Here is a 16,044-nt window from a genome sequence, read left to right as displayed (position 1 = left end):
GGTGGGGGATGGAGGGAGATGGAAAGAGAGAGACGAGAGGAAGAGAGAGAGAGAGACAGAGGGAGAGAGGGAGAGAGACAGAGAAGATGGAAGGAGAGGAACACAAGTTTATGCAGAGATATGCTGATATGCTATTCACGCTCAACCATGACACGCTCAATACAGACAGCCATGCTACACCAACACCCTCCATCCGCCATCGATGCTACCACCAGTACCGGAACTTCAGCTCGTCCTCCCGATCCGTCCGATCCAGATACTCCTCGTTGTCCACCGTCGCGGCCGCGAGTTCCTCCGCCGTCATGCGGGCCACCAGCTGGTCGCGTCGCCGGTTCTCGTACACATAGTACGCCCCCAGCAGCAGCGGCAGCAGCTCGCAGAGCACAATCGACACCAGGATGGCGCGCATGGCCGTGCCGTACTCGGGGGCCTCGGTGTCGCGGAAGAGCTGCGGCCCGACGATGTTGCCCACGCAGAAGATGACGAACGAGAGCAGCGTCGTGGTCAGCTTCTTCGTCGTGCCGGCCACGTTCGACGCGATCAGACTCAGCATGATGGCGTACGACGCGGGGATACACAGCAGCAGCCACACGCCCGTGGCCCGGCCCCAGGTCGACGACTGCGGCAGCACCTGCAGCAGGACGCCGCCGACGAGGGTCGGGAGCGCGACGACGAACATGATCAGCGTGCGGCCCTTCGCAAAGTACCAGCTCAGCGCGCCGGCGACGGCCATGGCGATGCACTCGACGCCGCCGACGGGGAGGGTCAGCAGTGTCGTCTGGAGGCCCGTGAAGCCCATGTTCTGGATGATGATCGGGAGGAAGCTGCCGCCGATGTTGATCTGCATGGAGATGCCGTTGTAGAGGACGAAGATCCAGACCTGCGGGTCGCGCAGGGCTTCCACCAGCTGCGACAGCTTGAAGTGCGTGTTCTTGACGCCCGTGCGGTTGTGGCGCAGGCGCTCGATGGCGATGGTGCGCTCGCGCTCGGAGAGGAATTTGGCATTCGCAGGCGAGTCGGGGAGGAAGAGGAAGACGACGACGGCCCAGGCGACGGTGATGGCGCCGCAGAGCAGAAAGACGAACTGCCACTGCTGGACGGCCGTGTGGATGTGCCCGACGCCATAGCTCAGCAGGCCGCCGACGATGGCTGCGACGCCGACCATGAAGTACCACGCCGTGCAGCGCGTCCCTTGCTCGGGGACCTTGTAGAACATGGCGGTGATCTGGATCCAGGCCGGGGGGATCCCCGCCTCGAAGAAGCCCATCAGGAAGCGCAATGCGGCCATGCCGGCGAAGTTCCTGGCGACGCCGCTGAGCATGACCAGGGCGCCCCAGACGAGGAGATTCCACGCCGCAAACTTGCCCGTGGGCAGACGCTGCAGGAGATAGTTCGCAGGGAACTCCCCGGCTAGGTAGCCGAAGTAGAAGATGGACGTCGCCCAGCTGTAGTCCTGGCCGGTCATGCCCAGGTCGTCGCGCATGTTGTAGACGGCGGCGTACGACAGCGTGACCTTGTCGAGATACTGCAGGCCAAAGGTGACCATCAACTGTGGGCCTCGTCAGCCAGCCCTGGGAGGAGACAGAGACACTCAGAGACTCACGATCGGCAGCAGGTACAGGTCGATTTTCCATCGCACGCGGCGGTCCTCGTCCTCGGTATACTCGACCTGGCCATGCTGGGCGAGGAACTGCAGGCCAATGTCGATGTCGTCGCTGGCGGTCGTTTCGCCCGTGGCCCTCTCTGTCTTCTCAGAGACGGTCGCCATCTTTGGATGAGCTCTCCGTGGAGTCTGCGTCCGTGTGCGTCGTCTCCTTTTGTGCTGTCTGGATGGCGCGATCGGCCGCATTAACGCAGATAGGCTTAGCAGAGCCGGCGGTTGGAAGACTCGCGACTGGGAAATTCTCTCCTGAGCAGACTTCTCGGCTTTGGCTTCGCATCTCAGACCCGACGCGATGGTGCGAACAACCATCGCCTGTGCAAGGTGCAGGTATGCCGCAAATGACGCTGAAGGCTATGCTCCAGACTGATCGTTCCCGTAGATCCTCCAAGGTCAAGTGCATCCACGATGGCGCCCCGCCGTGTCGCGGCTGTGTCAGGGCCGGCAAGACCGAGCCTGGGCTCTGCATCCTGTCGCGTCCGGAGGTGAAGAAGAGCGGCTCGCAGTCCCTCCGTGCGCCTCGCCAGTCGTATCGCAGCAGGGGCGATGGCACGCGAGAGGCCGTCGCCGCTCCTCCAGCATCCCCTCCGAGCCCGCGACAGACCCGGTCGCCCTCGGACGTGCTGCAAACCGCGACGCTGTTCATGCACAAGTTCCCTGAGCTGGGGTTCCTGCACAAGCCGACCTTCTCGCGCGACCTGAAAAAGGCTCGAGGGTCTCCGGCGCAGTCGGGAGCAGAGCTGCTCGGCGCTGCGCTGACTGCGCTCTGCTCGCCGCTCACACAGTCGCAGCGCATCCAGCCAGGCGACCAGATTTCCCTCTCGGAGCCGCCTCACCTGTACGCGGTGCAATGCCTTCTGGTCAAGTCGATGGTGGAGTGGGGGCAGGGGAATGTCCACCTGGCCTGGATGTATAGCGGTATGGCACGCGTACTCGTCCTCTGCGCACAAGCTGACCGCAACAGGCGCCGCAATTCGAATGATGCAGTTTCTCAACACGGCGGCAGCGAAGTCTCCCTCAGACGGCTTGATGCTGGAAATCCACAACCGCACGCTCTGGAGCTGCTTCATCATGGACCGTCTCGTCTTCTCGGGCGTCCATCAGCCCCTGTGTCTCCCGCTGGACTCCCTCGGCACGCACTGGCCCGTCTCAGAGGCCGACTATGCGTTTGGGCATGCCGGCGTCATGCACTACCCCGTGTCGGAGCCATTCCCCATGACGATGAACAACTCCTACGCGATCCTAGTCCAAGGCTTCGATCTATGGACGCAAGCACACCACTGGGTCGTCAGCGGTGGCCGTCGCAGGAAGGACATGCTCCTAGAGGCTAACCACCCGTGGAAGGAGACGTCGCTGTGGATGAAGATGCGCAGCCAGCTGCAGGGGTGGCGCGAGGCGCAGGATCCAAGGCTGCTGTATCCCACGAACCCAGCGAGCATCTGCGCCTCCCTCGGAAAGGGCGAGATCTTCGGCTACATCAATCTCATCTACTACGTCAGCATCCTCTTCCTGAACCGCGAGTATATTCCCTTCTTACCCAAGACCGCCGCGACGCCTTCGGGTCCAGTTGACCCGCCCTTGCTCCCGGCCAGCTCGCCCGAGGGCTGGTGGGAGACACGAGCGCAGGAGCTCTTCGGCGCCGCATCGTACATCACGAACATCCTGGCGGATCTGAGCGACGAAGGCGCGGCCCTGGACACACCCTTCGCGGCGTTCTGCAACTTCTCCGCGGCAACGATGAACGTCTACGTGTCGTGCTTTCCGAGCATGAACCTCGACCGCAGCAGCGACATGGCCGGCATCCTCGAGAAGAACCTGGCATACCTGGATCGGATCCGTGGCATCTGGCCGATCGGGCAAGGCTGGTGGACGACCATCGAGCGCACACGGGCTCTCTACGGGCGCCATAGCCGCGATCCGCACAAGTACTGCGGCAAGACGCGCGACGACTTTATCAGTCTGGAGGCCTCGATGCACGACGTGACGGGGGCGTCGCCGACGACGCTCGCAGAGCAGGAGCAGGAGCGGTCTCAGGACACAATCGAGTCCACGGTCGACGAGCTGAATGCCCCTGTTGAGAGTCCGTCGCATGCGCTGGACGCCTTCCCCCCGGTCGAAGAGTTCGCATACGAATGGCCGCTCTGGTATGAGCTGCACAGCATCCATTTCAACTATAACTACCCAGATAGCTTGTAGCGCTGTGTCTATGTCTGTGACTTCGATCGTACCTGCTGCTCTACCGCATCGTACGCCCTCTTCAGCGTCTCCACCAACATCCCTAGCTCCTCGTCGGTGACATTGTACGGAGGCGCAAGGATAACATGGTCTCCCCTCTCGCCATCCACCGTGCCAGCGCCAGGATACACGGCCACCCCCAGCTCAAAGGCCTTCTCCTGCACGGCCGCCCCAAACCCGATCTCCGGATCGAACGGCTCCTTGCTTTTCCTGTCCCTGACGAACTCCAACGCCCAGAACAGCCCTCTCCCCCTGATATCCCCGACATACCGACTCCCCCCAAATGCCTCACGCAGCAACCCCTCCAGCTTCCCCCCCTGCACCGCGCACCGCTCAACCAGCCTCTCCCTCCGAAGAACCCGCTGCACCGCCAGCGCCGCAGCACAAGCAACCGGATGCGCCTGGTACGTATGGCCATGGTTAAACACGGAGCTACCGCGCCGCAGCACATCAACAACCCCCCCGCTAACCAGCATCGCCGCAACAGGGATATACCCGCCGCCCAACCCCTTCCCCAGCGTCACAATATCCGGACAGATCCCCTCGCGCTCAAACGCAAAGTACGACCCCGTCCGCCCAGCGCCACACATCACCTCGTCCAGGTGCAGGAGGATCCCATACCGCGAGCACAGCTCGCGGATCCCGCGCCAGTAGCCCCGCGGCGCAGCCACGCACCCCGTCGTCGCGCCGACGACCGTCTCCCCGCTGAACATGACGACGTTCTCCGGGCCCACCCGGACGAATTCCTCCTCGACCTCGCGCACCAGACGGGCCGCGTACATCTCCTCGGACTCGCCCTCGTCGACCCGCTGAAAGCGGTACGCAAACGCGGGGCTCACGAGCGAGACGTTCCCGAGCACGGTATCAAGGTAGGGCTTCTTCCGCGCAACATTGCCGGAGATCGACATCGCCCCGATCGTGTTCCCGTGGTATCCGCCGCGTCGCGAGACATAGACCTTTCTCGTGGTGTGTCCGTGTCCGAGCTCGAAATGGTACTGGCGCGCGAGCTTCATGGCTGCGTCGTTCGCCTCGCTGCCGCTGCCGACGAAGAATGCGCGGACGAGCCCGTGCGCGTAGCTGGGGCAGTTCTCGCGGTCTAGAACGGCGCGTGCGAGGTCCTCTGCTGCCGAGGTTGTGTAGGAGAGTGTGTGCACGTAGCTGACCTGGTGCATTTGGGCGGCTGTTGCGGTGAGGACGTCCGGGTGGCCGTGGCCGAGGATGGCGACGGCGGCGCCGCCGCAGCCGTCGAGGATTGCGCGGCCCGTGGACAGGTGCAGGTAGCTTCCTTTTGCGTGGGTGACGGTGTGTGGGAGCTGGAGGAGGGAGCGGTGGAGGAGAGATGGCTCCGGATGTGGTTCTGGGTGTGGTTCTTGTGACATCGTAGTTGTATATTGTATAGGAGGATGTCTTCTCTGCTCTTGGATATACGATACTCCGCTATGAAGCATTGCAGAGAGGAAGCAGCATCGAATTTAATGGTTTATTCTTCATCCTCCTCCCCGAGACAGTTTCTCGTCGCCTCCAACTACTCCATCCAGCGCCAAACCCGAAACCGAAAGCCGAGTTGGAGAAGAGAAGAACGACAGCTTCGCTGACAAGCAGTGGGGCATTACTGTGTACTCCATCGCTGGCGATAAAGACCGACCTCCAAGCAAGTCACTTACCCAGGTACTTACCCAGGTACTCTGTATCTCGAAGTGAGATTTCTACAGAGATAGCGAAATGCGCTCAGATGAAGTGCCGACCGTCGGCACCGTCGAGCTCGACGTCCCTGGCCTGGGAACCATCACCGGCCTCTCGCTCAACGACGAGGTCTATCAATACCTGGGCATCCCTTATGCCTCGATCCCAGGCCGATTCCGACGGTCGAAGGCGGCGCCTGAGCCCTGGCCGCGCGGACGGTGGGATGGGACTGTCTTCAGGTGAGCACAGCCAGTACCTCCTGTCAGTCTGCGAGCTAACAGTACAGCCCGTATTGTCCCCAACCACCGCGCGACTTCTATCCCGTTCCATCGCCCGCGAGGCCGTGGCTCGACATGCCCGTCGCGGATGAGTTCAACTGTCTGAATCTCAACATCTCTGTCCCCAAGTCGCCCGCTGCCCTTGCAGCGTCGGAGGCCCTCCCTGTCATGGTCTTCATCCACGGCGGCGCATTCACGTACTCGATGAACTCGTCTCCCATCTACGACGGGCGTCTGCTTGCCGCTGCATCGTCCGATCTCTCATCCCCAACGATCGTGGTAACGGTGAATTACCGCCTAGGCGTGTACGGCTTCCTCGCAGGCCACGACATCAAAGCGTACAACGCCGCACACGGCGAAACGGGGACAGGCAACTACGGCGTCTGGGACCAGATCCTGGCCCTGCGCTGGATCCAGCGACACATCGCGTCCTTTGGCGGGGACCCAGCACGCGTCACGCTCTTCGGACAGAGCGCCGGTGCGGTCTCGGTGAGCGCGCACTTACTCCGGGACGAGGCGCTCTTCTCCTCTGCGATCCTGCAGTCTGGCCTGCTGCGGCTGTGCGGCGTAAAGTCTGTCGACGAGTACCAGGGTATCTATGAGCGGATGCTTGTTGAGCTGGGGATTCCGCTCGATGCGGCCCCCGCGGACCGGATCGAGGGGATCCTGGCCGTGGACACGGAGAGGCTCACGGCGGCGATGGTGCCCGTCTTCATTGTCCCTGTTATCACGATGGCGCTGTGCGACGACGGCGTCCTCGTTGAGGGGTCCATGCCGGGCTACGAGATGTACCACTCGTTCACGCCGCCGGACTGGTGTCGTCGGTTGATGCTCGGCGACTGTCGGAACGAGTGCATCATCTGGAACAAATCGTGGGATAGCCTCTCGCGTACCCCGATGGCACTGGGCCAGGACATGTCGACGCCTGACGCGACTCTAGTTCTCAACAGGATGTCCGAACTCCTCAAGTCCCCGGAGAAAGCACAGACTATAGCCTCGCTCTACGGATTAACAGGCTCGTCCTCACCGGCAGAGACGTTCAACGCGCTGGAGCGATTGACCTCCCATGGACTGTACGCGCAGCTGATATACTTTGCGCAGAAGGCGTTCCCGGCCATGTACGCGTACCACTTTGACGTCCCGTCTGTCTTCGAGAATGCCTGGGGCGGAATGGCGCATCATTCATATGATAACGTGCTCATCTGGGGCGTACTGCGGCATCTTCTCCCACGTGCGCAGCAGGAGATCTCGGACCAGATGGTCGAGGCGTGGGTACGGTTTGCAAATGGCGCAGAGCCGTGGGAAAGACATGACAAGGCTGGTCGATGGATGGTGTTTACGGAGGAGGGTGCTGTGCTGAAGACGAAGGAGGAGGATACGGGGAGGGGATATGAGATCTGGGATGAGCTGCACAGCGGAGGGATGGTGGCTGATTTGTCGGAGTTGAGTAATGAGCTTTGCTTGAGGGGGAGTGAACTTCGTGTTGGGACATCGTCGAATTAATTTTCCTGAAAGACAATCGCTTGAGAATGCTGATCCCCTTCCACTCCATCCACCTGCGTTACATCAGACGGTCGGCCTAACTTCTTGCCAGTGGCTTAGCTTCCAGTAGTCTCGTTGGTTGCAGAACTAATGACTCACCTCTTCTATAAAGCACGCTCATCCCGTCATCTCACCGGGCAAACTCCAACACGATGGCCTCCTTCGAAATCCACCCCACCACCGTCGAGGACCTCTACGAAACCCAGGTCGTCAGCGAGGCGGCCTTTGGCGCACACCTCCTCCTGATCTTCAGCGGACCCCTCTCCGAGGAATCCCGCACCGCAATCACCCAAACCCGAGCGTCTGTTTTCAACGTCGACCCGCACGCAAGGCGCTTCAAAGCCGTCGACCCGGCGACAGGGAAGATCATCGGCGTATGCTACTGGACCGTCCACGCGGAGGAGGAGGAACTCACCAAATCCATCGAGGATGTCGTTGCGGCGCGCATGAAACCAGACATCCCCGAGCGGCGGAAGGAGGCCTCACGCGCGTACTACACCATGCTCACTGAGGGGAAGCGCGAGGTCCTCGGCCTCCCGGACTCAGTCTCGCCATCTGGGAACGGGAACCTCGGCAAGTTGAAAAAGCGGATTGACCTCGACGTCATGCTCGTCCACCCGGAGTACCAGCGCCGCGGGGTCGGGAGCGCGTTGCTTAACTGGGGCATTCAGGAGAGTAAGCGACTCGAATTACCGCTGTTTGTTGAGGCGTCGGAGGACGGGAGGCTGCTGTATGAGCGGAGTGGGTTTCAGCCGATCAAGGTCGGGGTTCTTGATTCGGGGAAGCTTGATGGAGTGGGAAGCACAAGCATTACGGTACGTCTTTCTGAGAAGATGTCTTTGGTGAGCTCGGGATGGCTGACTTGGGCAGTTTATGATGCGACCTGTGGAGGAGAGTCGAGACGGTGTTTCTGGGCCAATCTGATGCATTGACTAGTTGAGAGAGGGCAGCTGAGAGATAGCCGGTACTCCGAAGTGTAGAAGCGGTTGACTTTCCAATTTGTGCTGTGATCATTTCCGTTGTGAGCCATCGCGTGGAATTCGCCTGTTTGCTCGGATCAAACAGGATAATAACCCTGGTGGATACAGCAGGTAAGCGCTAACTCTCGTTCTCCACGGGATGCCCATCCTATCAACGTGATGAACGGAAGCAAAGTCTGTTGCAAATGTGATGTGCGCGGCGTCACTCGCTCGTTTCCGTCCCGGCCGGGAATCAACTCTGCGAACCCGCCGTCAGATCTTGCGATTCCCGACCCAAACTCTTGCACCACTTCACGATCTCAGCCTGATCCACCTTATCCCGCGTACCCGCCGTCCAAGCCATCTGGAGCGAGCAGGTGCCGTCCATTGGAATCTGGAAGCCCTTCGTCTCCATTCCCTACTCGCCGGCTGAGCTCTCCACATCGTCCACAAATGCATATCCTAAGCGCAGATGTACCACAACAGCCCTCTCTCTGCCGTTGTGCCTGCCCTAGCTTGATTTTCCGCAAACAATAGCGTCGCCCTCTTCCTCCTGGCCTCTCCCACACGCGTGCTGTCATGCGCCAGTGTTCGCGACGAGAGTGCCTTTCTCATCCTCTTCGAGCAAGGCCATATCTCCGAATGGCTGCGCCTCTTTTGCGGAATCAAGGCCGTTTTAGACCACAGCAACGAGGATTTGCGTGGCGGGGGCCTCGGCCCAATCTTCATGAACGAGTCCCATCTGACGGCTGCCGGTTGAGATATACGCACCCTCAAGCAGGGCCGGATGTGCATCTGGGAACTCCAGCAGTTCATTTGCAAGGAGGATGCTCACGACATGTCCCTTCCCGACACCTACTCTAAAGAGCTCGACGGCATGGCGCGAACGCTTGCGGTTGCCTTGAAACCGGGTGAGAGGTCAAAGTTCGGGGCGGGCGACGTGTTCGCGGGGCAGGTCGAGGTGATGGGCGAGTATTTGTAGTTGTTGCTCTCGGCGCTGATACCTTTGCATGCTTTTGTGGGTCCTTCCGGCAGATTGAGTGGATGTGCTGGACACGAGGTTTGCGTGGGAGGCTTATGACGCAGATGTATCTAGGCTTGGATGATTGGAAGTATTGGATGTGTCTGCGGTGGTTGCAGAAGGAGATTGGGTTCCTGGTTCTTATAACAATTGACGGTTAGCAGCTCCAGTCTAAGGGCTAGGAAGATCTCGATGCCTACCAGCTCAGATCAATTGACTGTATTCCGACGGACCCGGAGATGTCAGTGATGGATGGCAACTCGAGCGAAACACAGGGGGTTCACACTCTGATCCATCGCATGGTTAAGAAGCCGAACAAAAGACAGGATGACTGAATAAAATGTATGTGTTAATGCAGTCTTCTGCTGTTCTGTCGAACGGCAACTGGAGGCTGGTCCTGTAGGTGCCTTGGGCCCTCCAATATTTCCACCTTGGGAGCGTGGTTTACTGTCTGATCCGTACTGTGGGACATCCAGCATGTCTTTCCATCTCATATCACCCTTGGAGGGAAGCCATTGCCTGTCCGGAATGGAAAGGCTTTACAAGGCGAAATCAACATTTGTTGCATCGGCCGCAAAGCCCACATCCCGATAGCAACCGTTCGGAGGTATAGTCCACTAGAAGGCAGCATAGCCTCATTCCATATGCGTGAACTGGTCGACCAAGGATCTCCATCTTCCACCCCTCGTGTTGAGGCGTCCGGTGGCGGCAAAGCTGACAGGCATTGTTCTCTTCATGAGTCCGTTGGTTTGTCATGCTAGGGGTCGAACACCTGCGGCAAATTCTGGAGAGTTAGCGAATTTCGTTTCTGGCACCTGCCGGTGACAAGAATAAGGCACAGGGTTATTCACCTTTCCCAATATGAATCCCGTCTTCACCTTCTTGCTGGTATCTTGAAGACGCATGCACTTCGCACTCTGGCAACTCGATGGCCTGGAAATGCCGCAGATGGGGGAAGAAGTGTCGCGTTTGCAGAGGCAGAGCTGATGTTGTTTCAGCATTCTGATAATTCCCTCTCCTGGCCTCACTTCGCCTGAGTCACATGGCTCTGACAGACACAGTCGTCCGTTTGCTGGCTTCCCCCGTCTCTCTCCCTCATCTTTCTCGTTTCCTCTCTTCTCTGCCACTATTTCACTGCCTTGATGCCGCCTATCTTCCTGTGTTCTCCCGTCCCTTCTCTTTATCTCATCTGGATCTTGATAATCTCCTTTCGCCGCTTCCCCATTCCTTAGTTTGCCTCATCCGGACTATGGATCAAGACGACTTTACCATCTCATTCTCGTGGGATCTCCAGGTGAGAGTCAACGAGTACGAATTCGTACGGAACGACAAGGAGCAGCTCATGAGGCAACCCTCGCCAAGGAGGTCCTCAATCTTCCGAGTCGAGAAAGGCAAGTTGACTGCATCCAGCAAATACTTCTATAACTTGCTGTCTTCACACTGGAAGGAGGCAAACACCGACCAGATTACCCTCGAAGAAGACAACATCACTGCGATGCGTGTCATGTTCCAATGCCTCCACGAAATACCCGGTGAGACATCGCTGAGCGCGGGTCGGATCCCACTGGACTCGGTCTCCATGGAGGAGGTATGGCATCTGGTTCGGGTTTGCGATAAGTACCTCGCGGAAAAGAAGGCCGGAGCAGTCCATCAGTGGTTCGTCTCTTGGTATCATGCACAAGACAAGGATCTGCTCTTCTATAGAGCAGTCTTGCTTCCGTGTTGGGCTATCGACAACCCAGTGGCATTCCAGCGTTCCACGATGAACCTGGTTTACGAGAGTCCCTGCCATATTCTTGAACACAATCCCACTGAGCATACGGAACTACACCTACCACCAAGGATTATTCGTGAGTGGACTGGTTTCAGAACTTGAGCACGTTCCGAACTAACCAGACTGTATGATAGAGCAGCTAAACGCAGCACGCGGCCGCCTCCGCAACATCCTCCACAACGGACTTTTCAATAGTCTCACTCAGCTCCTCAGCGCCCATGGCTGCAGCTGCAGGGAAAAGACCGTCTTCAACTACCTCCGCGAGCTGCACCGCATCGAGGTCTGGCCTCTTGAGAACACGATGAAACACGCGAGCATAAACGATATGCTGGATCGCCTCGATGACTTTAATTCCGAAAATGTCCGTCCCGCTAGTGCAGATTATTGTTCCACATGCTCCCGGGGTTGGGAGGGAATTGTCGCCCGGGCTGCACACGACGTCCGCACTTACTTCGGGGGCTTGTGTCTAGATTGCATGAGTGTGTCCAAACGACTCCGGGAGGGTCACAATCTGGACCACGACTACTGGACGGCTGGTCGAAATAGGGAATATGACCTCCATTGCCGAATTGACCACGGCGAACCGACGTGGTGGTTCTCGTTTATGGGAAGACGTGAGAGGAGGGGGTTGATAGCATACTAGGTTGAGATCCTGCTCGCCTTTGCCACTTGCTCTTTACCGTAATTTTGAAGCCAGGATCTGTGAATCCCTGCTCCCGTTGGTTTTCTGATTTGTTCTCAGACTGCCCTTCTACAACGGATCAACATCCTGGAGTCCTAACTCGATGAGTTCAGTAGCAGAGCTCTTCCGCAGCCTTGGTATTCTTTGTCTTCTGTCACTATTTTCCAGGACTGCATGCTAAATGGGGATTTCGCAGACCGTGCCGTCCGGCATCTAGCTTGATGTCGCATGCCGTTTCACATACCACAGTGTGAACCTAGCCGGACGACCTCTACCAGCAGACGATTGTGAGTTAGGGGGTATGTTACGAGGCAGGAGGAGTTTGTTGATGCTCTCTGGAAAATCTCGGAATATTTTTGGAGGGGGCAGAACCAAGTTGCAATGTTGTGGTGGACGCGACCCTCGGGCTTGTATTGCAGTATGCATCCACGGATACCGCGACAATTGTTCCATATTGGATACTCCATTCTTCACAAGTGGATAGTCTAACTAGCACAAGATCACATAAATCTACTCAGTCGATAACTATAGTACATAAGTCACGGATACGGAGACCCCGCCAGGGCACCACCAACAAGAGCCAGATTCTGAATCGCTGCAAGCCCATACTGCGCCACTGCATTTGTCGACACCCAGCTCGCCTCGTCGACGGGAATCAGCACGGCCGAGCCATCGATGACCGTCGAGTTCCACGGATCATCCTCCGTGAACCCGTCCTCGTTATTGTAGAACTCGTCCCACGCGCGCTCGGCGACGGTCGCGTTGTCCGCGTGGTTCGCAAAGTACGCCGTTAATCGGGAGTGGCCCTGGATGAGGTTCAGCGCGCCGAAGGACTCACCGTAGCGCGCTTCCTGCTCTCCCTCCGTCGCCGAGTAGAAGTAGCAGTAGTCGAGCCAGACATCGCGCAGGCCCGCAGGGGCATCGGACCCCCAGTATTCCAGGAGTTCGGAGACGACCTCGGGCATGCCGAAGACGGCGTTAAGATGCGAGACTGCCACGATGCCGTCGTTGTTTGGGTCTTCGGGTGGCGGGAGGAGCGTTCCGTTCGTGATGGCGTAGAGTCCCGAGCCCGTGACGAACCCGTTCGTGAGGTTCGCGATCCCCCGCGCCGTCTGGGTGAGTTTGTGTCGTGCCTCTTGCCAGCGGGGCCCGCGGCGCTCCCATTCTAGGAGCCAGCCTGCCGCGAGACCGGCCCAGTCTGTGCCCAGGGATATGGCGGCGGGTTGGCCTGGGGTCGGGACCCAGCCGTCCTCGCGGACCTTGCGCTGCGGGTCGAGAACCCCGTACGTCTTGTCTGTGTCTAGGGCTTCCTGGAGTAGCTCGCCAACGCGCTCGTCGCCGCCGGACAGGTAGAAGAAGTACTTTCTGTACTGCGGCTGCGTGATGCGGACCTGCTTCGCACTGTCGGCGAAGTGCTGCACGCCATGGCGCGTACCGAGACCTTTCCAGTCGCCGATATGGTAGACGTCCACCTCACCAGTGTGTCGAGTGAGTGCTTCCGCCAGACGGTAGACGTCCGGACGCCCCGTGCGCAGGTAGTACTGCCAGAGGAACAGGTCTGGCGAGAGCTCAGAGTTATCCCAGGCGTACCCGCCGACGTCGTAGCGCCAGATATGCCGGTCTTCGTCGTAGGTGTGCATGTAGTCGCCGTAGTCGAGGAAGCCGTACCACCGGCGGTCCTCGACCTGGCCCTCGTAGAACCTGACCAGGAAGTCGAGGTGGTCTTCGATCGTGGCGGCCTTGTCATTCGTCGTGTCCGGGAGACCCCAGTAGCTGCCGAGGGCCTTTGTCTCGCGGATGTAGGACGGGTCTGCCGCGAGTACAGGGGGCTCGTTGGTGTGTTTGCTGAGCGTTGCGAGGTCATCGGCCGCGGGGGTTGCGTCGAAGGCGTAGAGATACAACTCGCTGGTGCGCGCAATGCCAAAGGGCGTGTTGAATCCGGGCTCGTAGTCCTCGTACGTGATCTCCAGCGCGTCGAGTTGCTTCTCGTACGTATCCTGGCCCATCCCGTCGTGGAAGGGCCGGAGATCCAGCGGCGCCGCGTCAGGGCTATACAGCCACACGGTGAGCTGTCCCTCGTCCGCTCCAGCATTGCCAATCTCAACACCACTCGGGTATCGCTTCCAAAAGTCGCGCAGTCCAACGGCGATACCTCCCTTCGTCGCTCCTCCGAGATATGTCAAACCATGCGACCGCGTCCCACCAGGAACAGTAACCCACGACTGCCCGGCCTTCGTCCGCTTGTGGATCGTGAACCCGTCTGGCGACAGCTGGCTGAGCTTATAATCATTCCACACGGGAATCCACTGCATCCGCGACGAGACGCGCTCATCCCACGTGCTGATATCCGGCAGCTGTGCGCCCTCCACTTGTGCAAGACGGACCTCTTCCGCTGGATCGCGACGGAGCCCCGTAATCCCCTGCACGGCCTCATGGAGGAACCCTCCTTCTTCACCGGGGATGCGAACATGTCGGTTATACAGCTCCTCGCCCTTGAGTGGAACCTGGAATTGAATCCCCAGGCCAGAGACGAAGTCGCTATCTGCATCACCGTCAAAGACGATACTATGCACGACGCGAACGGCGTCCGAGTTCGCGTAGAGATAGAACCGCACCACGAATTGCAGCCATGCATCGTGCGCTCCCGGCGTCGTCGGGGCATGCGTCCCACGTACCGTAACGAGGGCACGCACGCCCGCTTCCTCAGAGACCGTGACGTTGTCCACCTTGCTCTCGAAATTGAGGTACTCGATCGCTGTGTTCGCCCGCGCGGCCACATCCTCCGCGACCACGGACTGCGTGTGCAGGACGAGCCTGCCATTCTGGCCCACGACCTTCCCACCAGCTGTCTTGATCGACCCGACGATGCTACTTCCGTGCTTCGGGAAGGAGACCGTGATCTTGCCCGTGTCGACGACAACCTCGTCTTTCGACTGAGCCACATCCACACCGGGCGCGGACCCGCTGTGTCCCCGTCGCGCGGTGACAGTGTACCTCTCATCCACACTCTCTTCCAGAGGGGGGATCGCGTGTCCCGTCCATTTGATCGACCCGTCACGCCAGTACCCAGTTACCCAGGATTGGAGCGGGATTTCGTCACCTGCGTCGCTTGAAATACCGAACGCCGTGCTGTTGAAGTGGTGCTTTCCCTCCGGCCAGGGCAGTCCGAATGTGGCCCCGGCTGTGTATTTGGGCGTGTCGCCAACCCAGTGCACCTCTACTGTGTCGTCGCCAGCGCCAGGCACCGAGAGAACCCCAGGGGCGAAGGCCCCGAGGAGAAGAAGCGTCGACCACATCGAGAGGAGTCAGTCGACTGACAAGCTTGTCTCGAGCAATTCCAAGAAATCCGGGGAGACATTGACGCTTTTATACCATCAGGGTAATTTCCCAATTGCCCGCCCCCCCGCACCCTCCGATCGCATCATCGCTCGGGAACAGCGTGAATTCACCCTTTTCGGCTGTTGCTCGGGGTATTGTGCAGCGAGCTACGATCCTCAGCTTGCGCGAGGTGAGATTGCGTCGTTATTGGTGGGCGAGGAAGGAGAAATCTCCGGTGGGGAGATTGTCCACTCAGCGTTGGAGAAGGGGGGAGGATGAATCTTCGATGAGCTTCATGATATCGTTGGCAGTCCTGCGTGCCTCTGCTTCCTCATCTTCATCGTACCGGCCTCCAAACTCAGGGACATAATGATAGAGCGGATCATTTTGTATCCGCCACCGTTGCAGTCGTCTTTCAGCTTGTTCTTCGGAGTCGATAGATACATCAGCAAATATCCAATTCTTTGACCTTTAAGATAACACTGACCATATACTCACCTTCCTCATGCTCCCCTTGTCTGGTATCTCTGTCTGTCTGCAGGGTATCTCTTCCAATCCAACGCCTGATTGCTGCCGCTGAAATATGGTGCAGGACTGGCCACTCGCGATTGCGCTGGGGTGTCTCGAGATATCGGCGTTCAGTAATTGCCGTGCTCTCTCCAGAGAGAAAAACACAACGTGTTCGAGAATGCTTGTATCAACTTCTGGTCAACTCATAGGCTCTCCATATGGGTTTTTTATGCCGTACTTGTTCTATGTCTTACGATTTTGTAGCAGAGAGAAGGAAAGGCAAGCAGTCATCCTTTGGGACGATGAGCAGGTAGCCACGTGATAACCAAGTCCGGGGAATACTGACTAATCCATCTCCAAGCGCCTGGATTCCAAAAACTCG

General features: G+C 58.7%; 7 protein-coding genes across 7 annotated transcripts; 4 read left to right on the top strand and 3 right to left on the bottom strand.

Moving 5' to 3' along the window:
* Positions 1–6: 6 nt before the first annotated feature.
* Positions 7–1,801, bottom strand: BJX67DRAFT_356653 (uncharacterized protein). The gene is made up of 2 exons (XM_071029409.1): positions 1,604–1,801; positions 7–1,549 (listed from the first exon to the last, which is right to left on the bottom strand). The coding sequence occupies exons 1-2, from the start codon at positions 1,766–1,768 to the stop codon at positions 206–208; spliced, it is 1,509 nt and encodes a 502-aa protein (XP_070885115.1). The 5' UTR covers positions 1,769–1,801; the 3' UTR covers positions 7–205.
* A 154-nt stretch (positions 1,802–1,955) lies between these two features.
* BJX67DRAFT_382235 (Zn(II)2Cys6 transcription factor) lies at positions 1,956–3,837 on the top strand (the record flags this gene model as incomplete). Its single annotated transcript, XM_071033195.1, has 4 exons — positions 1,956–1,990; positions 2,043–2,578; positions 2,625–3,772; positions 3,820–3,837. 4 exons carry the CDS (start codon positions 1,956–1,958, stop codon positions 3,835–3,837), a joined length of 1,737 nt encoding a protein of 578 aa, XP_070885114.1.
* A 27-nt stretch (positions 3,838–3,864) lies between these two features.
* On the bottom strand, positions 3,865–5,274 carry BJX67DRAFT_382234 (adenosylmethionine-8-amino-7-oxononanoate aminotransferase; the record flags this gene model as incomplete). The annotated part of the gene is made up of 1 exon (XM_071033194.1): positions 3,865–5,274. One exon carries the CDS (start codon positions 5,272–5,274, stop codon positions 3,865–3,867), a length of 1,410 nt encoding a protein of 469 aa, XP_070885113.1.
* Positions 5,275–5,637: 363 nt separating this feature from the next.
* Positions 5,638–7,469, top strand: BJX67DRAFT_148404 (Alpha/Beta hydrolase protein). Its single transcript, XM_071024748.1, has one exon. The coding sequence runs from the start codon at positions 5,932–5,934 to the stop codon at positions 7,357–7,359; it is 1,428 nt and encodes a 475-aa protein (XP_070885112.1). The 5' UTR covers positions 5,638–5,931; the 3' UTR covers positions 7,360–7,469.
* Positions 7,470–7,550: 81 nt separating this feature from the next.
* On the top strand, positions 7,551–8,322 carry BJX67DRAFT_382232 (GNAT family N-acetyltransferase; the record flags this gene model as incomplete). Its single annotated transcript, XM_071033193.1, has 2 exons — positions 7,551–8,213; positions 8,269–8,322. 2 exons carry the CDS (start codon positions 7,551–7,553, stop codon positions 8,320–8,322), a joined length of 717 nt encoding a protein of 238 aa, XP_070885111.1.
* A 2,305-nt stretch (positions 8,323–10,627) lies between these two features.
* On the top strand, positions 10,628–11,795 carry BJX67DRAFT_382231 (BTB/POZ domain-containing protein; the record flags this gene model as incomplete). The annotated part of the gene is made up of 2 exons (XM_071033192.1): positions 10,628–11,228; positions 11,287–11,795. 2 exons carry the CDS (start codon positions 10,628–10,630, stop codon positions 11,793–11,795), a joined length of 1,110 nt encoding a protein of 369 aa, XP_070885110.1.
* A 578-nt stretch (positions 11,796–12,373) lies between these two features.
* Positions 12,374–15,130, bottom strand: BJX67DRAFT_382230 (polysaccharide lyase family 26 protein; the record flags this gene model as incomplete). The annotated part of the gene is made up of 1 exon (XM_071033191.1): positions 12,374–15,130. The coding sequence occupies one exon, from the start codon at positions 15,128–15,130 to the stop codon at positions 12,374–12,376; it is 2,757 nt and encodes a 918-aa protein (XP_070885109.1).
* Between the last annotated feature and the right edge of the window lie 914 nt (positions 15,131–16,044).

This window comes from Aspergillus lucknowensis (assembly GCF_044049455.1).
Source record: "Aspergillus lucknowensis strain CBS 449.75 chromosome Unknown BJX67scaffold_27, whole genome shotgun sequence".
NCBI classification, from domain to species: domain Eukaryota; kingdom Fungi; phylum Ascomycota; class Eurotiomycetes; order Eurotiales; family Aspergillaceae; genus Aspergillus; species Aspergillus lucknowensis.
This window is presented reverse-complemented; position numbering and strand designations above follow the sequence as displayed.